General features: G+C 66.4%; 3 protein-coding genes across 3 annotated transcripts in view; 1 reads left to right on the forward strand and 2 right to left on the reverse strand.

Moving 5' to 3' along the window:
• Positions 1-14,600: 14,600 nt before the first annotated feature.
• LOC128979173 (basic proline-rich protein-like) lies at positions 14,601-16,865 on the reverse strand. Its single transcript, XM_054397365.1, has 4 exons — positions 16,710-16,865; positions 15,689-16,609; positions 14,774-15,627; positions 14,601-14,625 (listed from the first exon to the last, which is right to left on the reverse strand). Exons 1-4 carry the CDS (start codon positions 16,863-16,865, stop codon positions 14,601-14,603), a joined length of 1,956 nt encoding a protein of 651 aa, XP_054253340.1.
• Positions 16,866-17,296: 431 nt separating this feature from the next.
• LOC128974941 (basic proline-rich protein-like) lies at positions 17,297-18,320 on the reverse strand (the record flags this gene model as incomplete). Its single annotated transcript, XM_054391718.1, is given in 2 exon segments — positions 17,297-17,824; positions 17,826-18,320. Coding segments are annotated over 2 exon segments (1,023 nt in total), but the record flags the coding sequence as incomplete, so codon positions are not given.
• Positions 18,321-18,607: 287 nt separating this feature from the next.
• The window catches only part of ZRSR2 (zinc finger CCCH-type, RNA binding motif and serine/arginine rich 2), a 13,608-nt gene continuing 12,846 nt past the window's right edge, over positions 18,608-19,369 (forward strand). The window contains exon 1 of the mRNA XM_054397488.1: positions 18,608-18,627. Within this exon, the coding sequence (XP_054253463.1) occupies positions 18,608-18,627 (20 nt within the window). The remainder of the gene's footprint in view (positions 18,628-19,369) is intronic.

The following is a 19,369-nucleotide window of genomic DNA, read 5'->3' on the forward strand; positions in this document are numbered from 1 at the left end:
TATGTTTAAGGATGTTGTTAGATCATGTAGAAGAAAAATTAGAGAGGCAAAAGCACAGTTAGAAATTAAACTGGCCGCTTCCGTGAAGGACAACAAAAAGCATTTTTATAAATATATTAATGCTAAAAAGAGGGGCAAGAGGAGCCTCCACTCTTTATTGGACGTGGAGGGTAACATTGTAACTAAGGGTGAGGAGAAGGCTGAGATTCTAAATACCTTCTTTGCCTCCATTTTCAACAGTAAGGCAGGAGGACTTCAGGATAACTGGCCTCCTGAACTGGTTCGATGGGGTCAAGGAGCAGTGTTGTACTCCTGAAATCCATGTGGAATTAGTTCGAGACTTGTTGAGTCACTTGGATATTCACAAGTCCATGGGACCTGATGGGATTCATCCTAGGGTGCTGAAAGAGCTGGCAGATGAGCTGGCCAAGCCTCTCTCCATCATTTTCCACCAGTCCTGGCTCACTGGAGAGGTCCCAGAAGACTGGAAACTGGCCAATGTGACACCCATCCACAAGAAGGGACGGACAGAAGAACCTGGGAACTACAGGCCTGTCAGCCTGACCTCAGTGCCAGGGAAAATCATGGAGCAGATTGTCTTGGGGGCAATCACTGCACACCTGAAGGATGGCCAAGGAATCAGGCCCAGCCAACATGGATTTAGGAAGGGCAGGTCCTGCCTCACCAACCTGATCTCCTTCTATGATCAGGTGACCAGCCTGGTGGACGTAGGAAAGGCTGTGGATGTAGTCTACCTGGACTTCAGCAAGGCCTTTGACACTGTCCCCCACAGCAAACTCCTGGCCAAGCTGTCAGCCTGTGGCTTGGACAGCAGCACTGTGCTGGGTTAGGAACTGGCTGGAGGGCTGAGCCCAGAGAGTGGTGGTGAATGGTGCCACATCCAGCTGGCAGCCTGTCACTAGTGGTGTCCCCCAGGGATCAGTGCTGGGCCCCATCCTGTTCAATATCTTTATTGATGATCTGGATGAGGGGATTGAGTCCATCATCAGTAAATTTGCAGATGACACCAAGCTGGGAGCAGATGTTGATCTGTTAGAAGGTAGAAGGGCTCTGCAGAGGGACCTTGACAGGCTGGACAGATGGGCAGAGTCCAACAGGATGGCATTCAACAAATCCAAGTGCCGGGTGCTGCACTTTGGCCACAACAACCCCATGCAGAGCTACAGGCTGGGGTCAGAGTGGCTGGAGAGCAGCCAGGCAGAAAGGGACCTGGGGGTACTGGTTGACAGCAGCGTGAACATGAGCCAGCAGTGTGCCCAGGTGGCCAAGAGAGCCAATGGCATCCTGGCCTGCATCAGGCATGGTGTGGCCAGCAGGAGCAGGGAGGTCATTGTACCCCTGTACACAGCACTGGTTAGGCCACACCTTGAGTCCTGTGTCCAGTTCTGGGCCCCTCAGTTTAGGAAAGATGTTGAATTGCTGGAGCATGTCCAGAGAAGGGCAACGAGGCTGGGGAGAGGCCTTGAGCACAAGCCCTATGAGGAGAGGCTGAGGGAGCTGGGGTGTGTTCAGCCTGGAGAAGAGGAGGCTCAGGGGAGACCTCATTGCTGTCTACAACTACCTGAAGGGAGGTTGTATCCAGGAGGGGTTTGGTCTCTTCTCCCAGGCAACCAGCACCAGAACAAGAGGACACAGTCTCAAGCTGCGCCAGGGGAGGTTTAGGCTGGAGGTGAGGAGAAAGTTCTTCACAGAGAGAGTGGTTGGCCATTGGAATGTGCTGCCCAGGGAGGTGGTGGAGTCACCATCCCTGGAGGTGTTCAAGAGTGGATTGGACGTGGCACTTGGTGCCATGGTTTAGATAGTCATGAGGTTTAGGGTGACAAGTTGGACTCGATGATCTTTGAGGTCTCTTCCAGCCTTCTTGATTCTATGATTCTATGATTCATAGAATCACAGAATGTTGGGAGCTGGAAGGGACCTCCAGAGAGCATCCAGTCCAACCCCCTGCCAGAGCAGCAGCACCCAGGGCAGTTCACACAGGAACACAGCCAGGGGCCTTTGGAATGGCTCCTGACAAGGAGACTCCACAACTTCTCTGGGCAGCCTGCTCCAGGGTTCTGTCACCAGTGTTCTGGTTTTCACCCACTGCCCCTTGTCTTATCACAGGACACCACTGCAAAGAGCCTGGCACCGTCTGCTTGACACCCACCCTTCAGAGAATTGTAAGCATCAATAAGATCTCCTCTCAGTGTTCTCCTTTCCAGGCTAAAGAGCCCTGGGTCTCAGCCTCAGTTAAGGGCACTGTTGCTCCTGAACCAGAAGTGTATTTCTCATTTGGTTTTTCAGTTTCCCAGGGGTAGCTCTAGCTCCCAGGTCCATTTCCAGGTCTTCAGCACTTCAGCAGGTGGATGGGCAGCAGTCAGCAGCTCTGCAGGAGAAAGGAAACCCCTTAGCTATTAGCTCTTGAAGCTGTTTTCAAGGAGAGCCTTGAGTTTTAAAAACCAAATCATAAAATCATAGAATCATAGAATCAAAAAGGTTGGAAGAGACCTCAAAGATCATTGAGCCCAACCTGTCACCCTACACCTCATGACTACTAAACCATGGCACCAAGTGCCACGTCCAGTCCCCCCTTGAACACCTCCAGGGATGGTGACTCCACCACCTCCCTGGGCAGCACATTCCAATGGCCAACCACTCTCTCTGTGAAGAACTTTCTCCTCACCTCCAGCCTAAACCTCCCCTGGTGCAGCTTGAGACTGTGTCCTCTTGTTCTGGTGCTGGTTGCCTGGGAGAAGAGACCAAACCCCTCCTGGATACAACCTCCCTTCAGGTAGTTGTAGACAGCAAATGACTGAGTGCATGCAGGAATGACTGAGTGCATGCTTGGGAGAAGCAGATCTGAGACTGGAAGTGGCCAGGCAGCCTCTAAGGGTTCTTCTGCAAGCACTTAGAACTTGCCATATGTCCTCAAGGATGAAGGCAAATGTCCTCTATAAACATTCGTGCTCCCAGCACTCTGCTGTGGGAGCAGCATTTCCTGTGCTGGATGCTCTCTGAGAGGCATTTCTCTCTAGCTTTTCAATTTGCCTTAATGTCTCCTTGCTCATGTCTTCTGAGAAAGGGCAGTGAGAGTCCTCTGAATTACCTCCTCTGGAACATTCATTACAACAGGCAGGGGTGGTGCAGCTGCCTATTATTAAGTTTGATCTTTTCTATTACAATACCCCTGGCTTTAGGTGCTTCTGACTTTGTCAGACATGAATACTCCAGGCTGAAAATGTCAGTGCTGTGTGTTCCTGCCTTGAGCTGAACACAGACATTTATTTTTTTCCCAGAGGATTCAAGCAAATCAAGCTGAGTCCCTTCTGAGAATGAAGAAAACAACTGGGGGTGGGGGGGAAATAAAAAATAATTTAAAACAAACCGAAAAAGAGAAAAGAAGAGCAGTCAGATTTCAATGTGAAAAACCCCAACCCCCTGTGATCTGATTGTGAGAGCTAAAGCCCAGGCCCTCTGCCTCTGCCTTGGGACCTGTGGGCTTGCCATTAGAAGTGCTCCTCCTGCTGCAGTGGGCAAAGCTCTGCTGATCTAGCTGTCACCCCAGGCTGATGAATTTCCACTCTTTCCACCTCCAGTGAAGCTCTGGGAGCTTAGCAGCCTCCTCTCCTTTGAATAGCTGCCCTGGGGTGGCTACTGTGTGAAGCAGGTCTCCGTCTGTGCACTGATGGAGATGTTCACAGAACCACAGCTCCCAGATCAGCCTGGGCAGGGGCAGGGATGGGAAATGTTTGTGGGGGCCACACTGAAGCTGGGAGGGGGAAAAGTGAGGAGAAAGTCAGGTAAGGGAGAAAGTGGAACTAGGTGGGTGGGGAGGCTGGGCTGGGCAGAACCAGGCTCCCCTGCAGCACAGGACAGAGCTGAAGGTCTCAGCTGCACCCACCCCATGCCTCCAACCTGTAACAGCCAGGGTGGCCCAGCAGAGCTAGGGACACAGTCCAGGACCTGCACTGGAATTGCCTGCAGGAAACCCAGCCCCAGCAGCCTGTCCTGCTGGCAATAAAACTGGGAATGAGCTGATGAAACAGGGAATGAGCTGATGATGAAACAGGGAATGAGCTGATGAAACAAGAGAATGAAGCACTTCAGAGCTAAGAAATGCTAGAATGGAGCTGGTCAGTGCAAGGTTCTTACCTCTGTCTCAGATACTCTCTTTTGAAGTCTTGGAACCATAGAATGCTTAAGGTTGGACAAGTCCAAAGTATCTCTAATAGGGTACTGAAAATTAATGCCTCTTTTAATTAACTCTAATACCTGTGTCTCAGCTCCCTCTTTGCAAAATGGATCTCTACTTTCTTTTTTTTTTTTTTTCTGGGAGTATAAAAATCCTCCCAAACCTCCCAGTAAGAGCAGATCAGCATCAGCAGGCATTAGGAAAAGAAATGATTAAGTCTGCCTCCAGTGTATGGTTTCAAGAGCCTGCAGGAGGCAAGACATGGAGCCAAAGCAGTGAGAAAGGAGAGGAAAGCACAGGGCTCTTTCTTGTGCCTTTTAAGACACAGATCTTCAAACCTGTGGAAACAGTTGTCAGTAAAGTCCCCATGGAGCCATAGAATGGCTTGGGTTGGAAGGGACCACCAGAGGTCATCCAGTCCAGCCCCTGGAGTGAGCAGGGACATCAGGTTGAGGACCGAGCTGTTGGAGAGCAGCACAGAGGAAAGGGAACTGAGGTTCCTGGTGGGCAGGAGGATGCCCCTGAGCCAGCAGTGTGCCCTGGTGGCCAAGAAGGCCAAGGGCAGCCTGGGCTGCATTAGAAGGGCTGTGGGGAGGAGGTCAGAGAGGTTCTCCTGCCCCTCTGCTCTGCCCTGCTAAGGCCACAGCTGGAATCTTGTGTCCAGCTCTGGGCCCCTCAGGTGAAGAAGGAGCTGAGGGAAGTGCTGGAGAGAGTCCATGGCAGAGCCCCCAAGCTGCTGCAGGCAGTGGAAGATCTCCCTGTGAGGCCAGGCTGAGGCAGCTGGGGCTTGGAGCTGGGAGCAGAGGAGCCTGAGGGCTGCCCTCAGTGCTGGGGAGAAAGATGTGCAGGGCAGTGTGGGGAGGACAGAGCCAGGCTCTGCTCAGGGCTGGCCAAGGACAGCACAAGGGGCACTGGGTGCCAGCTGGAGCAGAGGAGGTGCCAGGGCAAGAGAAGGGAAAGCTTTTTGCCTGTGAGGGTGGCAGAGGGCTGGAGCAGGCTGCCCAGAGAGGTTGTGGAGTCTCCTTGTCTGGAGCCATTGCAAAGCCCCCTGGCTGTGTTCCTGTGTGAGCTGCCCTGGGTGCTGCTGCTCTGGCAGGGGCTTGGATGGATGCTCTCTGGAGGTCCCTTCCAGCCCCTCACACTCTGTGATGCTGTGGTCCTGCTATGGCAAGAGACTGTCCCAGCCTGGGGATGCTCTCAGGAAGGAAATGAAGAACCAGGGTTAAAGGATTGTTTTTCTGTCAGCAGTGTGTAGCTGCTGCTCCAGTCTGGGCTTGTGTTTGAGAGAGTCCCTGCTGAGTGAAGCCCCTGGGAGGGCTGCTGTGTGGGAGAGGTCTGACCAGCACTGAATCACCAATCTCTGCTCACCACCTCCCCGGTGGTGCAGGGAGCAGGTGGCAGTGAGCAGCTCAGCGTAGGTGGCTCTCTTTTATTAGCTGATTGGAGGCTACTGAAAGGAAGGAGATCCACTAAATGAGAGTGCCCCAGCTGAGCATTAAGCCAAAACCACAGCTTCAGTCTGGAGCTGGCAAATGGCAGCCCTGCCACAGCTCAGGAGCTAATCCCAGCAGAGCTGGGAACTCACCCTCGCTGCTCCCCCTGAGCTGAGTCATGGCTTTCACTGCTGGCTGGTATTGAATCACTCCTCCCATTGCCCACTTTGTTTCCATTTGGGGTCGAAACACTGATTAGCACCAAGGAGGCAGAAATGAGACCTTGACCCCAGCACTGCTGTTGGACCCACCTCAGAGATGTGCCTGTGGACAAAGAGCCTCTGGTTAGGTGCACTGCCTGGGAATGGAGCAGGAACCTGAAGGGAAAGGAAGGCCAAGAGTCACTTCCCTTTGTGATCTAAAGCAGTCACTCTGAGCCAAATCTCCTGACCATAACCACTTAGACAATCACAGAACTGTCAGGGCTGGAAGGGACCTCAAGGCTCAGCCAGTCCCAACCCCCCTGCCATGGGCAGGGACACCTCACACCACAGCAGGTTGCTCACAGCCACATCCAGCCTGGCTGCAAAAACCTCCAGGGATGAGACTTCCATCACCTCCCTGGGCAGCCTGTGCCAGTCTCTCACCACCCTCACGGGGAACAACTTCTTCCTCACATCCAATCTCAGTCTCCTCACTTCTAGTTTTGCTCCATCCCCCCCAGTCCTATCTCTCCCTGACACCCTCAGGAGTCCCTCCCCAGATTTCTTGGAGCCCCCTTCAGATGCTGGAAGGCCACCAGAAGGTCTCCTGGCAGCCTTCTCCTCTCCAGACTTCACAACCCCAACTCTCTCAGTCTGTCCTCAGAGCAGAGCAGCTCCAGCCCTCTGCTCATCCTCATGGCCCTTTTCTGGACACCTTCCAGCACCTCCAGATCCTTCCTGGAACAGAGGCTCCAGAACTGTTCACAGGGCTCCAGGATGAAGGCTTTGCCATGATTCTGTGCAGACTGATGACTTCTTACTGTTTGTTGCAAACCAACTTGTAACAGAAGTTCCTTACAGCACAGAACAGGCACAGGATATTTATGGGCTGCCAGCAATAAATCAAAGTGAGCCTCACAGCCTGTCTTGGCCATGCACAGCCCTCACACTGCTGGCTGCCTTTGCCAAGTGTCTCTAGAGCACCCCCCATCATACCATGGCTGCTCCCAAGGAGGGCCTCAAAGATACTCCAACAGCTGGAGCTGCTCTGCTATGGAGACAGAATGTGAGGTGTCCCTGCCCATGGCAGGGGGCTGGGAGCTGGATGAGCCTTGAGCTCCTTTCCAACCCTGACAGTTCTGTGATTCTATGATTCTACAAGTGGTTATGGTCAAGAGATTTGGCTCCATGATTCTGTGATCTTTCAGCTGGTGAATCAAATCAATCCCAGATACAGATCTTGTCCATGAAGCCCTCAACCTGCAAACAGGGATGTAAGACACAATTCAGTGGATTGCTACAAGGACAGTGGCCCAGAGAGGAAAGGAAACCAGGAGCATACTTTCACCTCCTTTGCTCAGCACACCTCCCCTGGGCCAGTCCTTCTTGCCCAGCCCATGCCAAAGCCCTTTGCCTTTTGCCAAGCCAGCAGGGCTCAGCAGCAGCAGCAGCTTGCCCCTTCCTGGCTGTGGTGCAGTAGCTGCAGAGGAATGCTGCAGTGCTCTGCAGTAGCTTTGGGTAGCACCATCTGACTGCCTCACCCTACCCCTGCCCACACACTGCTGCAGAAGCCACCCCTTGAGCTCTCCCCTTTGCTTCAGAGTGCAGGGAGCAATGCTTGGAACCCATCTGTGGTTTCTCACTTGAACCATGCTGTTGAAAGCAGTGTCAAGAGCTGCTTATGTTGTTGAAACCCAGAGAGGCATCAGCCTCATATTTCTCTCAACCTAAGGGCAAGCCCAAAGAACTGTCCCTGTTCTAAACCAGCTGAAGGCAAAGCTGATTGCACTCAGCTCTGAGGGCAGTGCTGAGTGCTGGGGGTCCTGCCATGTGGGCATCCTGATGCAGTGGTAGGCTTTAAGTGCAGATCTGTCTGCTAACAGACACTTCCTGAACAGTTTGCCTAGCTGTTGTGCTGTAAATAAGGCACCCAAGAGGTCCTGGTGCATGCAGCTTCTCTTCTCCGATCCCCTCACTCTCACATAAAGCAATCTGTTTGAAAGAAGCCTCCTTCATTGCTTTATAAACCTGCCAGCTGGTCACATTTGCCCTGACTTGCACCATGGAACAGTCTAAACACTGCCCTGAGCCACACCTCCAGCCCTGCTCCCCACTTCTGACATGGTCCAGCTCCATTTTCACAGCTTGGGGTGTTAGAGACTTACTTAAATGTTGTTTTCAAAGCTGTAGTGCTGAGCAACCTGATCTAGTGTGAGGTGTCCCTGCCTGGAGCAGGGGGGTTGGAGCTGGATGACCCTTGAGGTCCCTTCCAACCCTGGCAATGCTATAGTTCTATGAAATGGCAGCATCTGGAGGGTAAATCAGGCACCAGGCATGCACATGGCCAGGCAAGGAACAGCACCAGTGGGCTCCCATGCTGCCTGGTTCTCTTCATCCCTCGTTCCTTCAGCATCCCCTTCAGCTCCAAGGGTGGAGGTTAACCTCAGCCTCTCCTGCAGCAATTGCTCTGAAGGCTATCCAGGTAACTACTCAATAGAGAGAGGAAATACAACCAACATCTGAGACTGTAACCTATTATTCTTCCCACAGGCCTGAATCAATTGGTTCTGCTTTTTAACATCTTAGAAAGTCCTTTGTTGCCAAAGAAAGAAAGAAAGAAAGAAAGAAACCCAGTAGAGCTTGGAGAGCTGCTAAGCCTGCTGGCTTCCCCTGTGTGCAGGGCTCTGAGTTGTTAATTTTCAGCAAAGGCTGTCAAAGGATTCAACAGCTGTGGGTAAATCATTACATACAAAACACTCACAAGCCTCTGTAATCAAATTTAACTGCCCAGTAGAAAGGGGATTGGATTTAGCAGATGATACAGCAGAACCTTGTAGTCAGGAGTTGAGGGTTTCAGTAACGCAGCAAATGTGTCTTGAAGAGGAGTTTGCCTCCTGCCAGTGTGCTGCACATCCACAGATTCACAGAATGGGCTGGGCTGGGCTGGAGGGGACCTGGAAGATCATCCAGCTCCAAACCCTTGCCACCTCACACCAGGTTGCTCAAGACCTCATCCAGCCTGGCCTTGAACACCTCCAGGGAGGAGGCATCCACAGCCTCCCTGGACAGCCTGTGCCAGAGTCTCACCAGCCTCATACTGAAGAACTTCTTCCTAAGATCCCTTCCAAACCAAACCATTCTGTGCTTGACAAGCCTGTTACATCCAGCACTGCTTTCACAGCATCACAGAGTGTGAGGGGATGGAAGGGACCTCCAGAGAGCAATCCTTCTTGCCACGGGCCAGGACATGCAGATCCTGGGCTGCTCAATCTTGGTACTCTGCCAGGGGCCGGTCGTTCCGTGTCAATTCCCCATGGGACGCGTGCGGGGGGTACGCGGCCGGCGGGAGACGTGGAAGGGCGCGGGGGGGCCGATCCCGGGGCGGGCAGTCAGACGGCGGGCGGACGCGGGGGACGGGAGACCCGTGGCCCGGTGGTGCGCCCGGCTGGGGTGCACCCCGGTGCGGGGGCAACGGCGATTGGGGCACGCCGGCGGGTAGGCAGTGCGGGGGTAGCCGGGGACGGTGCGGGCGGGACGGGGACGGCGTGGGGGGGCCGGCGGCGGACTGGGGGGAGCGCCGGGGGGGCCGGGGGGCGAGCATCGGGCGGTACGGGAGGCGGTGCCGGACAGGAGGTTGGGCGGGGGAGGCAGGGGGCCGCGCGGGCGTCCCCCGGACCTGAGGACGCCGCGCGCCCCGGGGCCGGACCCGCGGGCGCGGCGCCGGGGGGGGGGGAGGCGCGCCGGCGTGGCGCCTGCGCGTAGCAGGGCCGAGAGGCGCTGTACGCGCAGGGGGGTCGGAGCCGGGTGGGCCGCGCCGGGGCCATGGACGTGGCAGGCACCCGTGGAGGCCCGGACCCGGGGCGGCGGGGGGTGGCGCGCGCCGACAGCGGCGGCCGTGCGGGGCAGGGGGGGCGGGGAGCGGGGGGCCCCCGCGGGGGCAGGGGGGAGCGGACGGCCGCTGGGCGCGCGTGGCGCCGGGGACGGCGGGGCGGGGGAGGGCAGGGGGCGGCAGGGTCGGCACGCGGGCGACGGCGTGGGGGGGCCGGGGAGTCGGGATGCGATCCGGGTCGGATCTAGGTGTTGGTCTCCGGGGTTCGGGTGCTGCCTCGCGTCGTTGCTCCCCCGCCTCCCCGTGGCAATGGCTCCTGTCAAGGAGACATCCTTAATCCTCTCTGGGCACAACATTGGGGGTCTGGCGGTCCCGGGAGGGGACGGGTACGTTCAGTAGCTTGGGCCCTGTGGTGGGTGGGCTGACTGGCGACCACCCCGACGAGGGGGAGAGCCTTGGGGGCGCAGTTGAAGGTGGCGACCTGGCAGGCGGGCTGAGGGCCGCTGGGGGGCCGGCCTGGTTGTCGCGGCTGTTGTGATCTGGGTTGGGATGGTCCGGGGACGCCAGGGTGCGGCGCGGCGCGGGGAGGTGGACCAGCGGCAGGGGGCGTCGGCCTCCGAGGTTTGGGCGTGGGCTTCGGTGCCGGTGCGCTCGGGGGCAGTGTTGGGGGCTGCCGCTGATTTAGTGGGCGGCCGGGAGGGTGATTGGCATCGGTGTGGTCAGCCGGCGAGTGGCGCGAGGGGAGGGCACGGAGGGTGTTGCCGCCAGTTGTTTGCCTGCGAGGCGGGGTGGGGCGGTGGCGTTGGGCGGGGGAAGATTTGGGCCGCGAGGCGCGCGGGAGCGGCCGGTACGGGCGGGGGTGCGGCCGGCGGGCCGGCAGGTGAGAGGGCGGCGGTGGGTGTCGATGGGCGTGGGGGGCCCGGGTTGTGCGGGTCCCGTTCCCGGGCCTGGTAGGGTGCGCTGTGCTCGCTCTTCGGGGCCGGGGGAGGGGGAAGGGGGCGGGGGGCGCCGGGTTTTGCCGTGGCGGTCCTGGGTTGTTCGGGGCCAGGTAAGTCGTTGGGGGCCGCTGTGGGGTGTGGTCGCGGGCTAGTAGGTTGGGGATGTCGCTGTGGACTGTCCATGCGGATGGGAGTGGCTCGGGGACTGGGTTGGGGGGGTGGTGGGCGGCGCCGGCTGGGGGCGGCGCGGGTCCGCGTGGACCGGGGGCTGCTCTGGGACGTCGACCATGGAGGCGGTTGGGGCGACGGGCGGGACATGTGCAGGGCCGCCTGCATGGCGCGGGGGGGGTGTGCAGGCGGGCCTAGATGGGGACGTGCCAGGGTGCGGGGCGGAGAGGCCTGCATGGGGTCGGCGTGCAGGTGGTCGGCTGGCCGGGGGGCGACGGGGGGGGTGGGGGTTGCACGAATGGGTGGGGCGTGGGGGGCTACCGCGGGTCGGGAGGGGGGGGGGCTGTTCTAACGGGGTCGGGGGGGGTGGGGTCGCGGGGTGACCGGGGGTAGTGGGGTGTGCTGGGGTGGGGGGTGGGGGAGGCCTTGATGGGCGGCCTGAGGGTTGGGGGGCGCCTGGGGCGGCAATACGGGGCGCTCTGGGTGGAGGGTGGGCGGGTGTCGGTGATGTGGGGAGCGGGGAGGGGCTCCGGGCGGCCGGGGGGGGGGTAGTAGGCGATGCGGCGGGGCGGGGCGGGCGCGGCGTGGCGGTGTACGCGAGGAGGCCTCGTGGGGGCTGTAGGTGGGGTGTTGCGTGCGCGGCGGCCGTGCTGCCGGTGGCCGGCGGTTCAGGTGTGGGGTATGGTCGAGGCGGGGGACCATGCGGGGTCTGGGCGTTAGGGAGAGGAGGTGGGCCGGCGGGGGTGAGGGGGCCGAGGGATGTGGTTGTGAGTGAGCTGGGCCGTTGTTGGGCGGCGTCGGGTGTGGAGGGGCGAGATGTGCGGGCCGGGCAAGTGGGAGGGCCGAGGGAGTGAGGCCTAGTGGGTGAGGTGTGAGGTGGACTCAGTGGAGGGGGTTGTGGCGTATTATAGCGGGGGGGGGGGGGTGGTTGGAGGCCCGGCTGTGGGTGGGGCCTGGCGGGGGGGTGGGGGGTAGGTGTGGGGAGAGGGGGTCACGGGGGGCGGCCCCGGCGAGGGGGGCAGGCCGGGGTCGGGGGGGGTGGGCGGGCGCGGGTCGCAGAGTGGGTCTCGTGTGGGGGTGGCCCCACCGGCCCAGGTGGTCGGACGGGTTGGGGATGGGGGGGGGGGGGGGGGGGTTGGCTGGTGCGTTGTGGGGTTTGGGGGCGCGGGAGGCGGTGGGGGCGCCGCGGGGGGGCCGCGGGCCTCGCGGGTGTGGCTCGTGTGCCGGGGGGGCGCATTTGGCCCTGAAGTGGTGCGCGGTGCTGGGAATTGTTGTGGCCGGGGGTTGATCGCGCCGCCCGGGCGCCTGGCCCCGCGCCCTGGGGACGGCCGCTGGAGGTTGGGGCGGGAGCGGGGGGGCATGCGCGGCCGGCATGGGCGTGCGCCACGTGTTCCGGAGGGGGGGCCGGGGGCCGGTGGCTGGCGGGAGCTTTGTGACGCTGTGCGCGGAGGCCCCCGCCGGGGTTGGTGGGTTCGGAGTCGGTTTTTGCCGGGCGGTGGGCGCGGGGGCGGGGGCCGGAACGGGGTTCTGTCCAGCGGGCGGGCGTGGGGCGGCGGGCCGGGCACGGGTGGCCGCGGGCGGTGAGTGGGGAGCGGGGAGTGGTGCGTGGTGGGGCGCGTGCGGGGGCGAGCTCGGGGCCGTGGGCCTTGGGGGGCGCGCACGGCAGGGGGGGTTTCCCGGCTTGGGGTTTCAGTGTCATTGCTGTTTGGGTGGGGGTGGTGGGCTTGTAGGGCGGGGTTGTAAGGCGGGTGGGGGCATGACCCTGCCCCTCGCTGGTAGGGCGGGGGACGTCGGCTGGGGTGCGGGCTGGGAGGTGCGGCGCTACGTTGGGCGCTCCGCGTGGAGAGGGGCGGTACGATCGCATTAGGGGCGGGGCTGGTGATGGGGCTTCGAGGGCTCTGGGCCGCGCGGGGGGGGCCGGCGGGGAGGCAGGCACCGGCGGGTGGAGGGGACCGGGGGGGGGGCCCGGGGATGGTCTGGCCTTGGCGCCGGGGTTGGGCAGGGGGACCGAACGGCCGACCGTGCAGGGGGGGTCGGCGACCGCTCGGGGGGGGGCATGAGCGGGGTGGCATGGGCTGGGGCGGGTTGGGCTCTCTGGGGCGCGTGGGTGGGGGGGGGTTCAGGTGCCGGATGTGGTGGCCTGGGGCTGCTGGTGTGTAGCGGGGGGTGGGGGCCTTGGTAGCGTGTGGGGGGGTGCTGGCGCCGTCGGTGTGGTGCGGGGGGCGGCGTGGAGGAGGCCGTGGGGCGGTGCGCTGGGGCCTCCTAGGGGGGGTGTGCGATTGGTGGGGGGGGAGGGGATGTGAGGGCGGGTTGGGGGGGGGCGGGCGGGGGAGGTCGGTCGCGGATGGGGGGCTGAGGGGGGGCCGGGGGGGGGCGGGGCGGGGTCGGGCCGGCGGTCCTGGCCCCTGCGGTGCAGGTGACGTGAAGTTGGGGGCTTTGGGGGGGCTTGCGAGCCAGGCGCGGGATGAGCTGTGACGGGCCGAATGCCGTTTGGAGGGGGGGCGGGCGTGTGCGGGGGGGCCGGGCGCCAGGGGGCCTGGTGTTGGGGGCGGCTGTGGGCTGCATCGGGGGGTGGGGGCCCGCCGAGGGGGGGTGGGGGGCGTGGGGGCAACCGCCCGGGGGGCTGGGTTGGGGGGGGTGGTGAGGGGGGGGGGGGGGTGGGGCGCGGGGGTGCGTGCCGCGCAGGGGGCGGGTGGGGATGCGGGGGCCGCTGTCTGGTGGGGGAGGGCGTGCGGGGCTGCGGGGCGGGAGGGGGGGCGGGCGTGGGGTCGGAGCGAAACGGTGGGGTCGTACTGTGGGGCCGGTAGCTGTATGTTGCGGGGGGGGGGGGGGCCACCGGTGCGGTCCGGGGTTCTTTTGGAGCGGACGGGTGACTGTGGTGACCGCGCGCCTCGGGAGGCGGGGAGGGGGGGTGTGGGGGGGTAGGGCTGGGGGCGGGCGGGGGCGCGGGGTAGAGCGGGGCGGGGCGTGGTCGGGCAGCAGCTCGCGGCGGGCTCGCGCGTATGCGACACGGTGAGCGGGGGGCGGGGCGGCCGGGCGGGATGGGGCCTGGTGGCCCCAAGCGGGGAGAATGCGCCGGGTCGGGCGGGGGCGAGCCGACTGGCTGGAGGGGTCGGGGGCGGAGGGGTGGGGGGGCAGGGGCTTGAAGGTGGGGCGTGGGGGCGCTGCGCTACGTGTGGGGGGTCGTCGCGGTCGTGGGGGCCGTCGGCCCACGTCGGGCCGCGGGGGGGGGGTGTGGGGCTATTCGCGGGGTCTGTGTGTAGGGGGCTGAGCAGTCTGGCTGGGGTTGGCCGCGGTGCGGGGGACGGGAGGGCGCGGGAGGGTGCGGCGGGGGGAGGGTAGGCCGGTGACTTTGTTGGTGCGGGGGGGGGGCGGTGGTGAGGGCTGGAGGGTGATGTGGGTTGGCGTGGGCGGTGGGGGCGCGGGTTATGCGGGCGCGGCAGGGGTGTCGGGGGGTTTGCGGCCGAGGCCTGGCGGGATGTGGTCGGGGCGTCGGGTGGCCGCTGTGCGGGTTGTGGGTCGCCTGGGGCGTGGGTGCGTGGGGGATGTGGCGCACGGCGGGGGATTGGGCGGTCACCGTCGGCCGCGGTGGGCCGGGGCGCGCCGGGGGTCGGAGGTGGGAAGGTGTGGCCCGGGGCGGGGGGTGGGGGGGCGGCGGTGCTCCATCCGGCTTGGGGCATGGGCGTGGTGGGACCTGGCATTCTGTGCGGTTTTGGGGGCGCCCGGGTGCGGGGCCCTCGGCTGGCGTGGTGAGGGGGTGGTGTGGGTGTAGGGGGGGGGGCGAGGGGCTGCTGTAGAGGGAGGGCGGGGGGGGAGGGGGGGGGGTTGTGGGCGTTAGGGGGGGCGCGGTTGCGGGCGCCTCCGGGGGCAGGGGCCGGGACTGCACTATCGTAACGCTGGGCACGGTGTAGCTGGTGGGCGCCGGGGCGGAGTGACTGCTAGGGGCGGTCCATTTTGGTGGCCGGGGTGCTGCTGGCGGGCTAGTGCCTTGGGGGGGCGTCCCTTGCCTGCGGGCTCGGCGCACGAGGGGGGTAGGTGAGTCGCCGGTGGAGGAGGTGGCGGGGGAAGTGGTGAGTAGGTCTTTGGGCGGACGCAGGGGGTAGTGGGGCTCCGACCCTTTGCGTGCGGGGGGTTGGGCGCCGGCGGGGGGCTTCGGGGGCGGCAGGGGCCGGCGGGGGGCCGCTGGCCACACGCGGTCTGGAGGGTCGCTGGCGTTGTTAGGAGGCAGGCCGGGGATGGCCCGGGGGGCGGCGGGCGGGCCGGCCGTCGCGTGAGGCCGCACGGTGGACAGGCTGGTGGGAGGGGGGGGCGTGAGATCGCGGGCGTCGGTGCCGTGCGGCACGTTTGGGGGGCGGGCGCCCGGTAGGGCGATCACGGGGGGGGCCGGGGGTGAAAGAGGGCGGGTGGCCAGGCGGGCGTGGCGTGCGTGGGGGCAATGGTGGGGCGGGATACGGAGCGGGTGTGCCGGTGCGGGATCCGCGCGTTGGGGGGGAGCCTTTACGAGGATGGGAGTGGGGCGCGGGCAGGGGCGAGTAAGGTGGGGGTGGGGAGATGGACGCGCTGGGGGAGGGTTGGGGCCGGGGTGGTCGTGTGGGGGGGGGGGCGGGTGGTGCCGGGGGGGGGGTTGGGGGCTGCGCGTCGAGATGCGTGTGCGTGGCGGCAGAGGGGCGAGGGTGGGCGCCGGTGGGTGAGCCCTTCGCAGGGCCGGGCGTTTCGTGGGGTTGGCGGGCAGGGGGTGGCGCAGCGGGTGATGAGGGCAGTGGGTGGGAGGGCGCGGCCGGGGGGCGAGGGGGGTGCAGGAATGGGGGGCGGGTGTGGGATGGGGGAGGGTGGGGTGACGGTCGGGGCCAGCTTGCAGGGGCTGCGGACGGGGGATGCTGCCGGGGGGGGGGGGGGGGGGGGGGGGGCCAGCACGTGCGCACCGGGTGTGTGGGGAGCGCTGCAGTGGGGGGCGGTTGGTTATAGGGTGCGGGCTGGGACGAGGCTCGTGGACGGGGTTCTATTGTGTGAAGAGAGGTTGCCCGAGGCTTGCCACGGCCTTTGCGTGGGACAGGGATTGGGTCCGTCATGGGTGACGGGGTAGTTGGGTGCCGAGGGTGCGGCGGCGGGGGGGCTGCCGGGGCGCTATGTCTGTGGTTTCTGCTCGCTGATGGGCGTGGTTGTAGGTCCGTGGGTGGGATCTCTGTCCTTGGGTTGGCGCGGGCATGGCCGATGGGATGTGGGCGTTGTATTCCGTGGGGGGGTCCTTGGGCGAGCGTTCGCCTGGGCCTTCGGCGGGCGGGGCGGCATACCTGCCGACGGGGCGGTGCGGGGGCTGGGGGCCGGCGACACTTTGGCGGCTCGGTGGTGAGCGTCCGGGGACTGCGGGCGGACGTGGTGTGCGTGGGGGCGCCGCGGGGGGCGGCCTCGGGGGGCCGGGGGCCGGCGAGTGGACGTGGGCCCAGCGTAGGGCGGGCGTCGAGGGGTCCTCGGGCAAGGTGCGGGGGGCGGCGGTTGGGGTGGGCCCCGCCCCGCTGGCGGCGCCTGGCGGGGGTGCGATTGGGGTAGCGCGGAGGATCGCCTGTGCGCAGGGGGGGCGGGGGGTCGGGGGCGGGCCCCGCGGACCGGGGCGGGCTCTGGGGCCGGCGCCTGGGCGGGGAAGCCTGGGGCATTGGCCGGAGCAGGGGGGACTCGCCGCCGGGAGGGGGGGAGGTAGGAGGTGCGGGGACGCGGGGGCCTGGCCGCGACGGGGGGGAGAGGCGAGCGGGGGGGGGGTTGTGCTCGGGGCCTTGCGTGGGCGTGGTGGGGTTGTCGGGCGCGGGCGGGGCCGGGTGCGGTAGGCGGGGGGCGCGGGGGGTTGCGGGCTGGGGTGGAGCCGGGGGGGGCTGGCGCGGGGCGGGGGCGTGGGCGACGCGGGGGGGAGTTGTGGGGGGGGGGGGGCCCCGTCTTCACTCAGTGGCCGGCCGACGGGCAGGAGGGCGCGCTGCCGGGGGGGGCCGGGCCCTGGGGATTCCGGGAGGTGCGCGGCGGGGGGAGGCCCGTGGGGGGCGACACATTGCCCGCCAGGCGCCGAGGGTTGGGCGCGGAGTGGGGCGAAGGGCCCGTGCGCAGGGGGGACATGCCCGGGGAGGGGAGCGGCGCCTATGGCGGGGCCGGGGGGGCGGGCGGCCGGGGCGGAGGGGGTGGGCGGGCGGGGTGGCGGGGGGGGCGGGGGGGGGGGTGGGGGGGCGGGGCGGCGGGGGGGCGGGGGGGGGGGGGGCGGGGGTGCGGGGGGGGGGGGGGGGGGCGTGGGGCGGCGGGGCGGGGGGGGGCGGGGGGGCGGGGGGGGGGGGGGGGGGGGGGGGGGGGCGGCGGGGGGGGGGCGGGGGGGGGGGGGGGGGCGGGGGCGGGGTGGGGCGGTGGGGGGGGGGGGGGGTGGGGGGCGGGGGGGGGGGGGGGGGGGGGGGGGGGGGGGGGGGGGGGGGGGGGGCTGGGGGGGGGGGCGGGGGGGGGGGGGGGGGGGGGGGGGGGGGGGGGGGGGGGGGGGCGGCGGGGGGGGGGGGCGGGGGGGGGGGGGGCGGGGGGGGGCGGGCGGGGGGGGGCGTGGGGGGGGGGCGGGGGGGGGGGGGGGGGGGGGGGGGGGGCGGGGGGGCGGGCGGGGGGGGGGGGGGGGGGGGGGGGGGGCGGGGTGGGGGGGGGGGGGGGGGGCGGGGGGGGGGGGGGGCGGGGGGGGGGGGGGGCGGGGGGGGGGGGGGGCGGGGGGGGGGGGGGGGCGGGGGGTGGGGGGGGGGGGGTGGGGGGGGGCGGGGGGGGGGGGGGGGGGGGGGGTGGGGGGGGGGGGGGGGGGCCGGGGGCGGGGGGGGCCGCGGGGGCGGGGGCGGGGGGGGGGGGGGGGGGGGGGGCGGCGGGGGGGGGGGGGGGGCGGGCGGGGGGGGTGGGGGCGGGGGGGGGGGGGCGGGGGCGGGGGGCGGGGGGGGGGGGGGGGGGGGGGCGGGGGGGGCGGGGGGCGGGGGCGGGGGGGCGGGGGGGGGGGGGGGGGGGGGGGGGGGGGGGCGGGGGGCGGGGTGCGGGGGGGGGGGGGGGGCGGGCGGGGGGGGGGCGTGGGGGGCGGGGCGGGGGGGGGGGGGGGGGGGGGGGGGGGGGGGGGGGGGGGGGGGGGGGCGGGGGGGGGGGTGGGGGCGCGGGGGGGGGGGGGGGGGGCGGGGGGGGGGGGGGCGGGGGGGGGGGGGGGGGCGGGGGGGGGGGGGGGGGCGGGGGGGGGGGGGGGGGCGGGGGGGGGCGGGGGGGGGGGGGGGGGGGGGGGGGGCGGGGGGGGGGGGGGGGGGGGCGGGGGGGCGGGGGGGGGGGGGGGGGCGCGGGGGGGGGGGGGGGGCGGGGGGGGGGGGGGGGGGGGGGGCGGGGGGGTGGGGGGGGGGGGCGGGGGGGGGGGGGCGGGGGCGGGGGGGGGGGGGGGGGCGGGGGGGGGGGGGCGGGGGGGGGGGGGGGGGCGGGGGGGGGGGGGGGGGGGGGGGGGGGGGGGGGGGGGGGGGGGGGGGGGGTGGGGGGGGGCGGGGGGGGGGGGGGGGGGGGGGGGCGGGGCGGTGGGGTGGGGGGGGGGGGGGGGTGGGGCGGGGGGGCGGGGGGGCGGGGGGGGCGGGGGGGCGGGGGGGGGCGGGGGGGGAGGGGGGCGGGGGGGGGGGGGGGGTGGGGGCGGGGGGGGGGGGGGCGGGGGGGGGGGGGGGGGGGGGGCGGGGGGGGGTGGGGGGGGGGGGGCGGGGGGGGCGGGGGGGGGGGTGGCCTTCGCTGGCAGGGGGGGCGGTGGGCGGGGCGGGCCGGGGCGGGGCGGTGGCGGTGTGGGGGGGGCTGTGGGCGCAGCCCGTGGGGGGGGGGTTGCAGGGGGCGGTATGGCGGTGGGCGGGGCGGGGCGCGTCGGGGGGGGCGGGGGGCGGGGGCGGGGGTGCTGTGGGGGGGGGGCGGGGGTGGGGGGGTCGGGGGGGCAGGGCGGCGCGGGGGGGGTGGGGGCGGCGCTGGGGGGCGGCGGGCTGGTGTGTGGGGGGGTGGGGGGCGGGGGGGGGGGGGGGGGGAGGGGGGTGGGGCTGGGGGGGGGGGGGGGGGGGGGGGGGGGGGGCGGGGCGCCGGGGGGAGTCGGCGGCGGGGGCGGGCTGGAGGCTCGGGCGTGGGGGTTGGGGTGGGGGGGGCGGCGCGTGGCTGGATGTGTTGTCCGTTTTCTGTTCTCGGTCCCCGTTATGTTTCATTATTATATTTTTTTTTATCTTGTTTTTTCCTTACTCTTCAAAAATAAAAAAACAAAAATAAATAATAAAAAATAAAATAAAAAAAAAAAAACAAGATAAAAAATAAAAATAAAAATAAAAAAAAAAAAAAAAAAAAAAAAAAATAAAAAAAAAATAAACAAAATTAAAAAAAAAAATAAAAAAAAAAAAAAAAATGAAAAAAATAAAAAAATAAAAAAAAAAAATAAAAAAAAATAAAAAAAAAATAAATAAAAAAAAAAAAAAAAAAATAAAAAAAAAAATAAAAATAAAAATCATAAAAAAGAAAAAAAATAAAAAAGCTTTCCTCTTCTCTTGCCCTGGCGGGACACCCTCCTCTGCTCCAGCTGGAGCCCACCCAGTGCCCTTGAGCCTGTCCTTGGCCAGCCCTGG

This window comes from Indicator indicator, chromosome 1 (assembly GCF_027791375.1).
Source record: "Indicator indicator isolate 239-I01 chromosome 1, UM_Iind_1.1, whole genome shotgun sequence".
Classification (NCBI taxonomy): Eukaryota; Metazoa; Chordata; class Aves; order Piciformes; family Indicatoridae; genus Indicator; species Indicator indicator.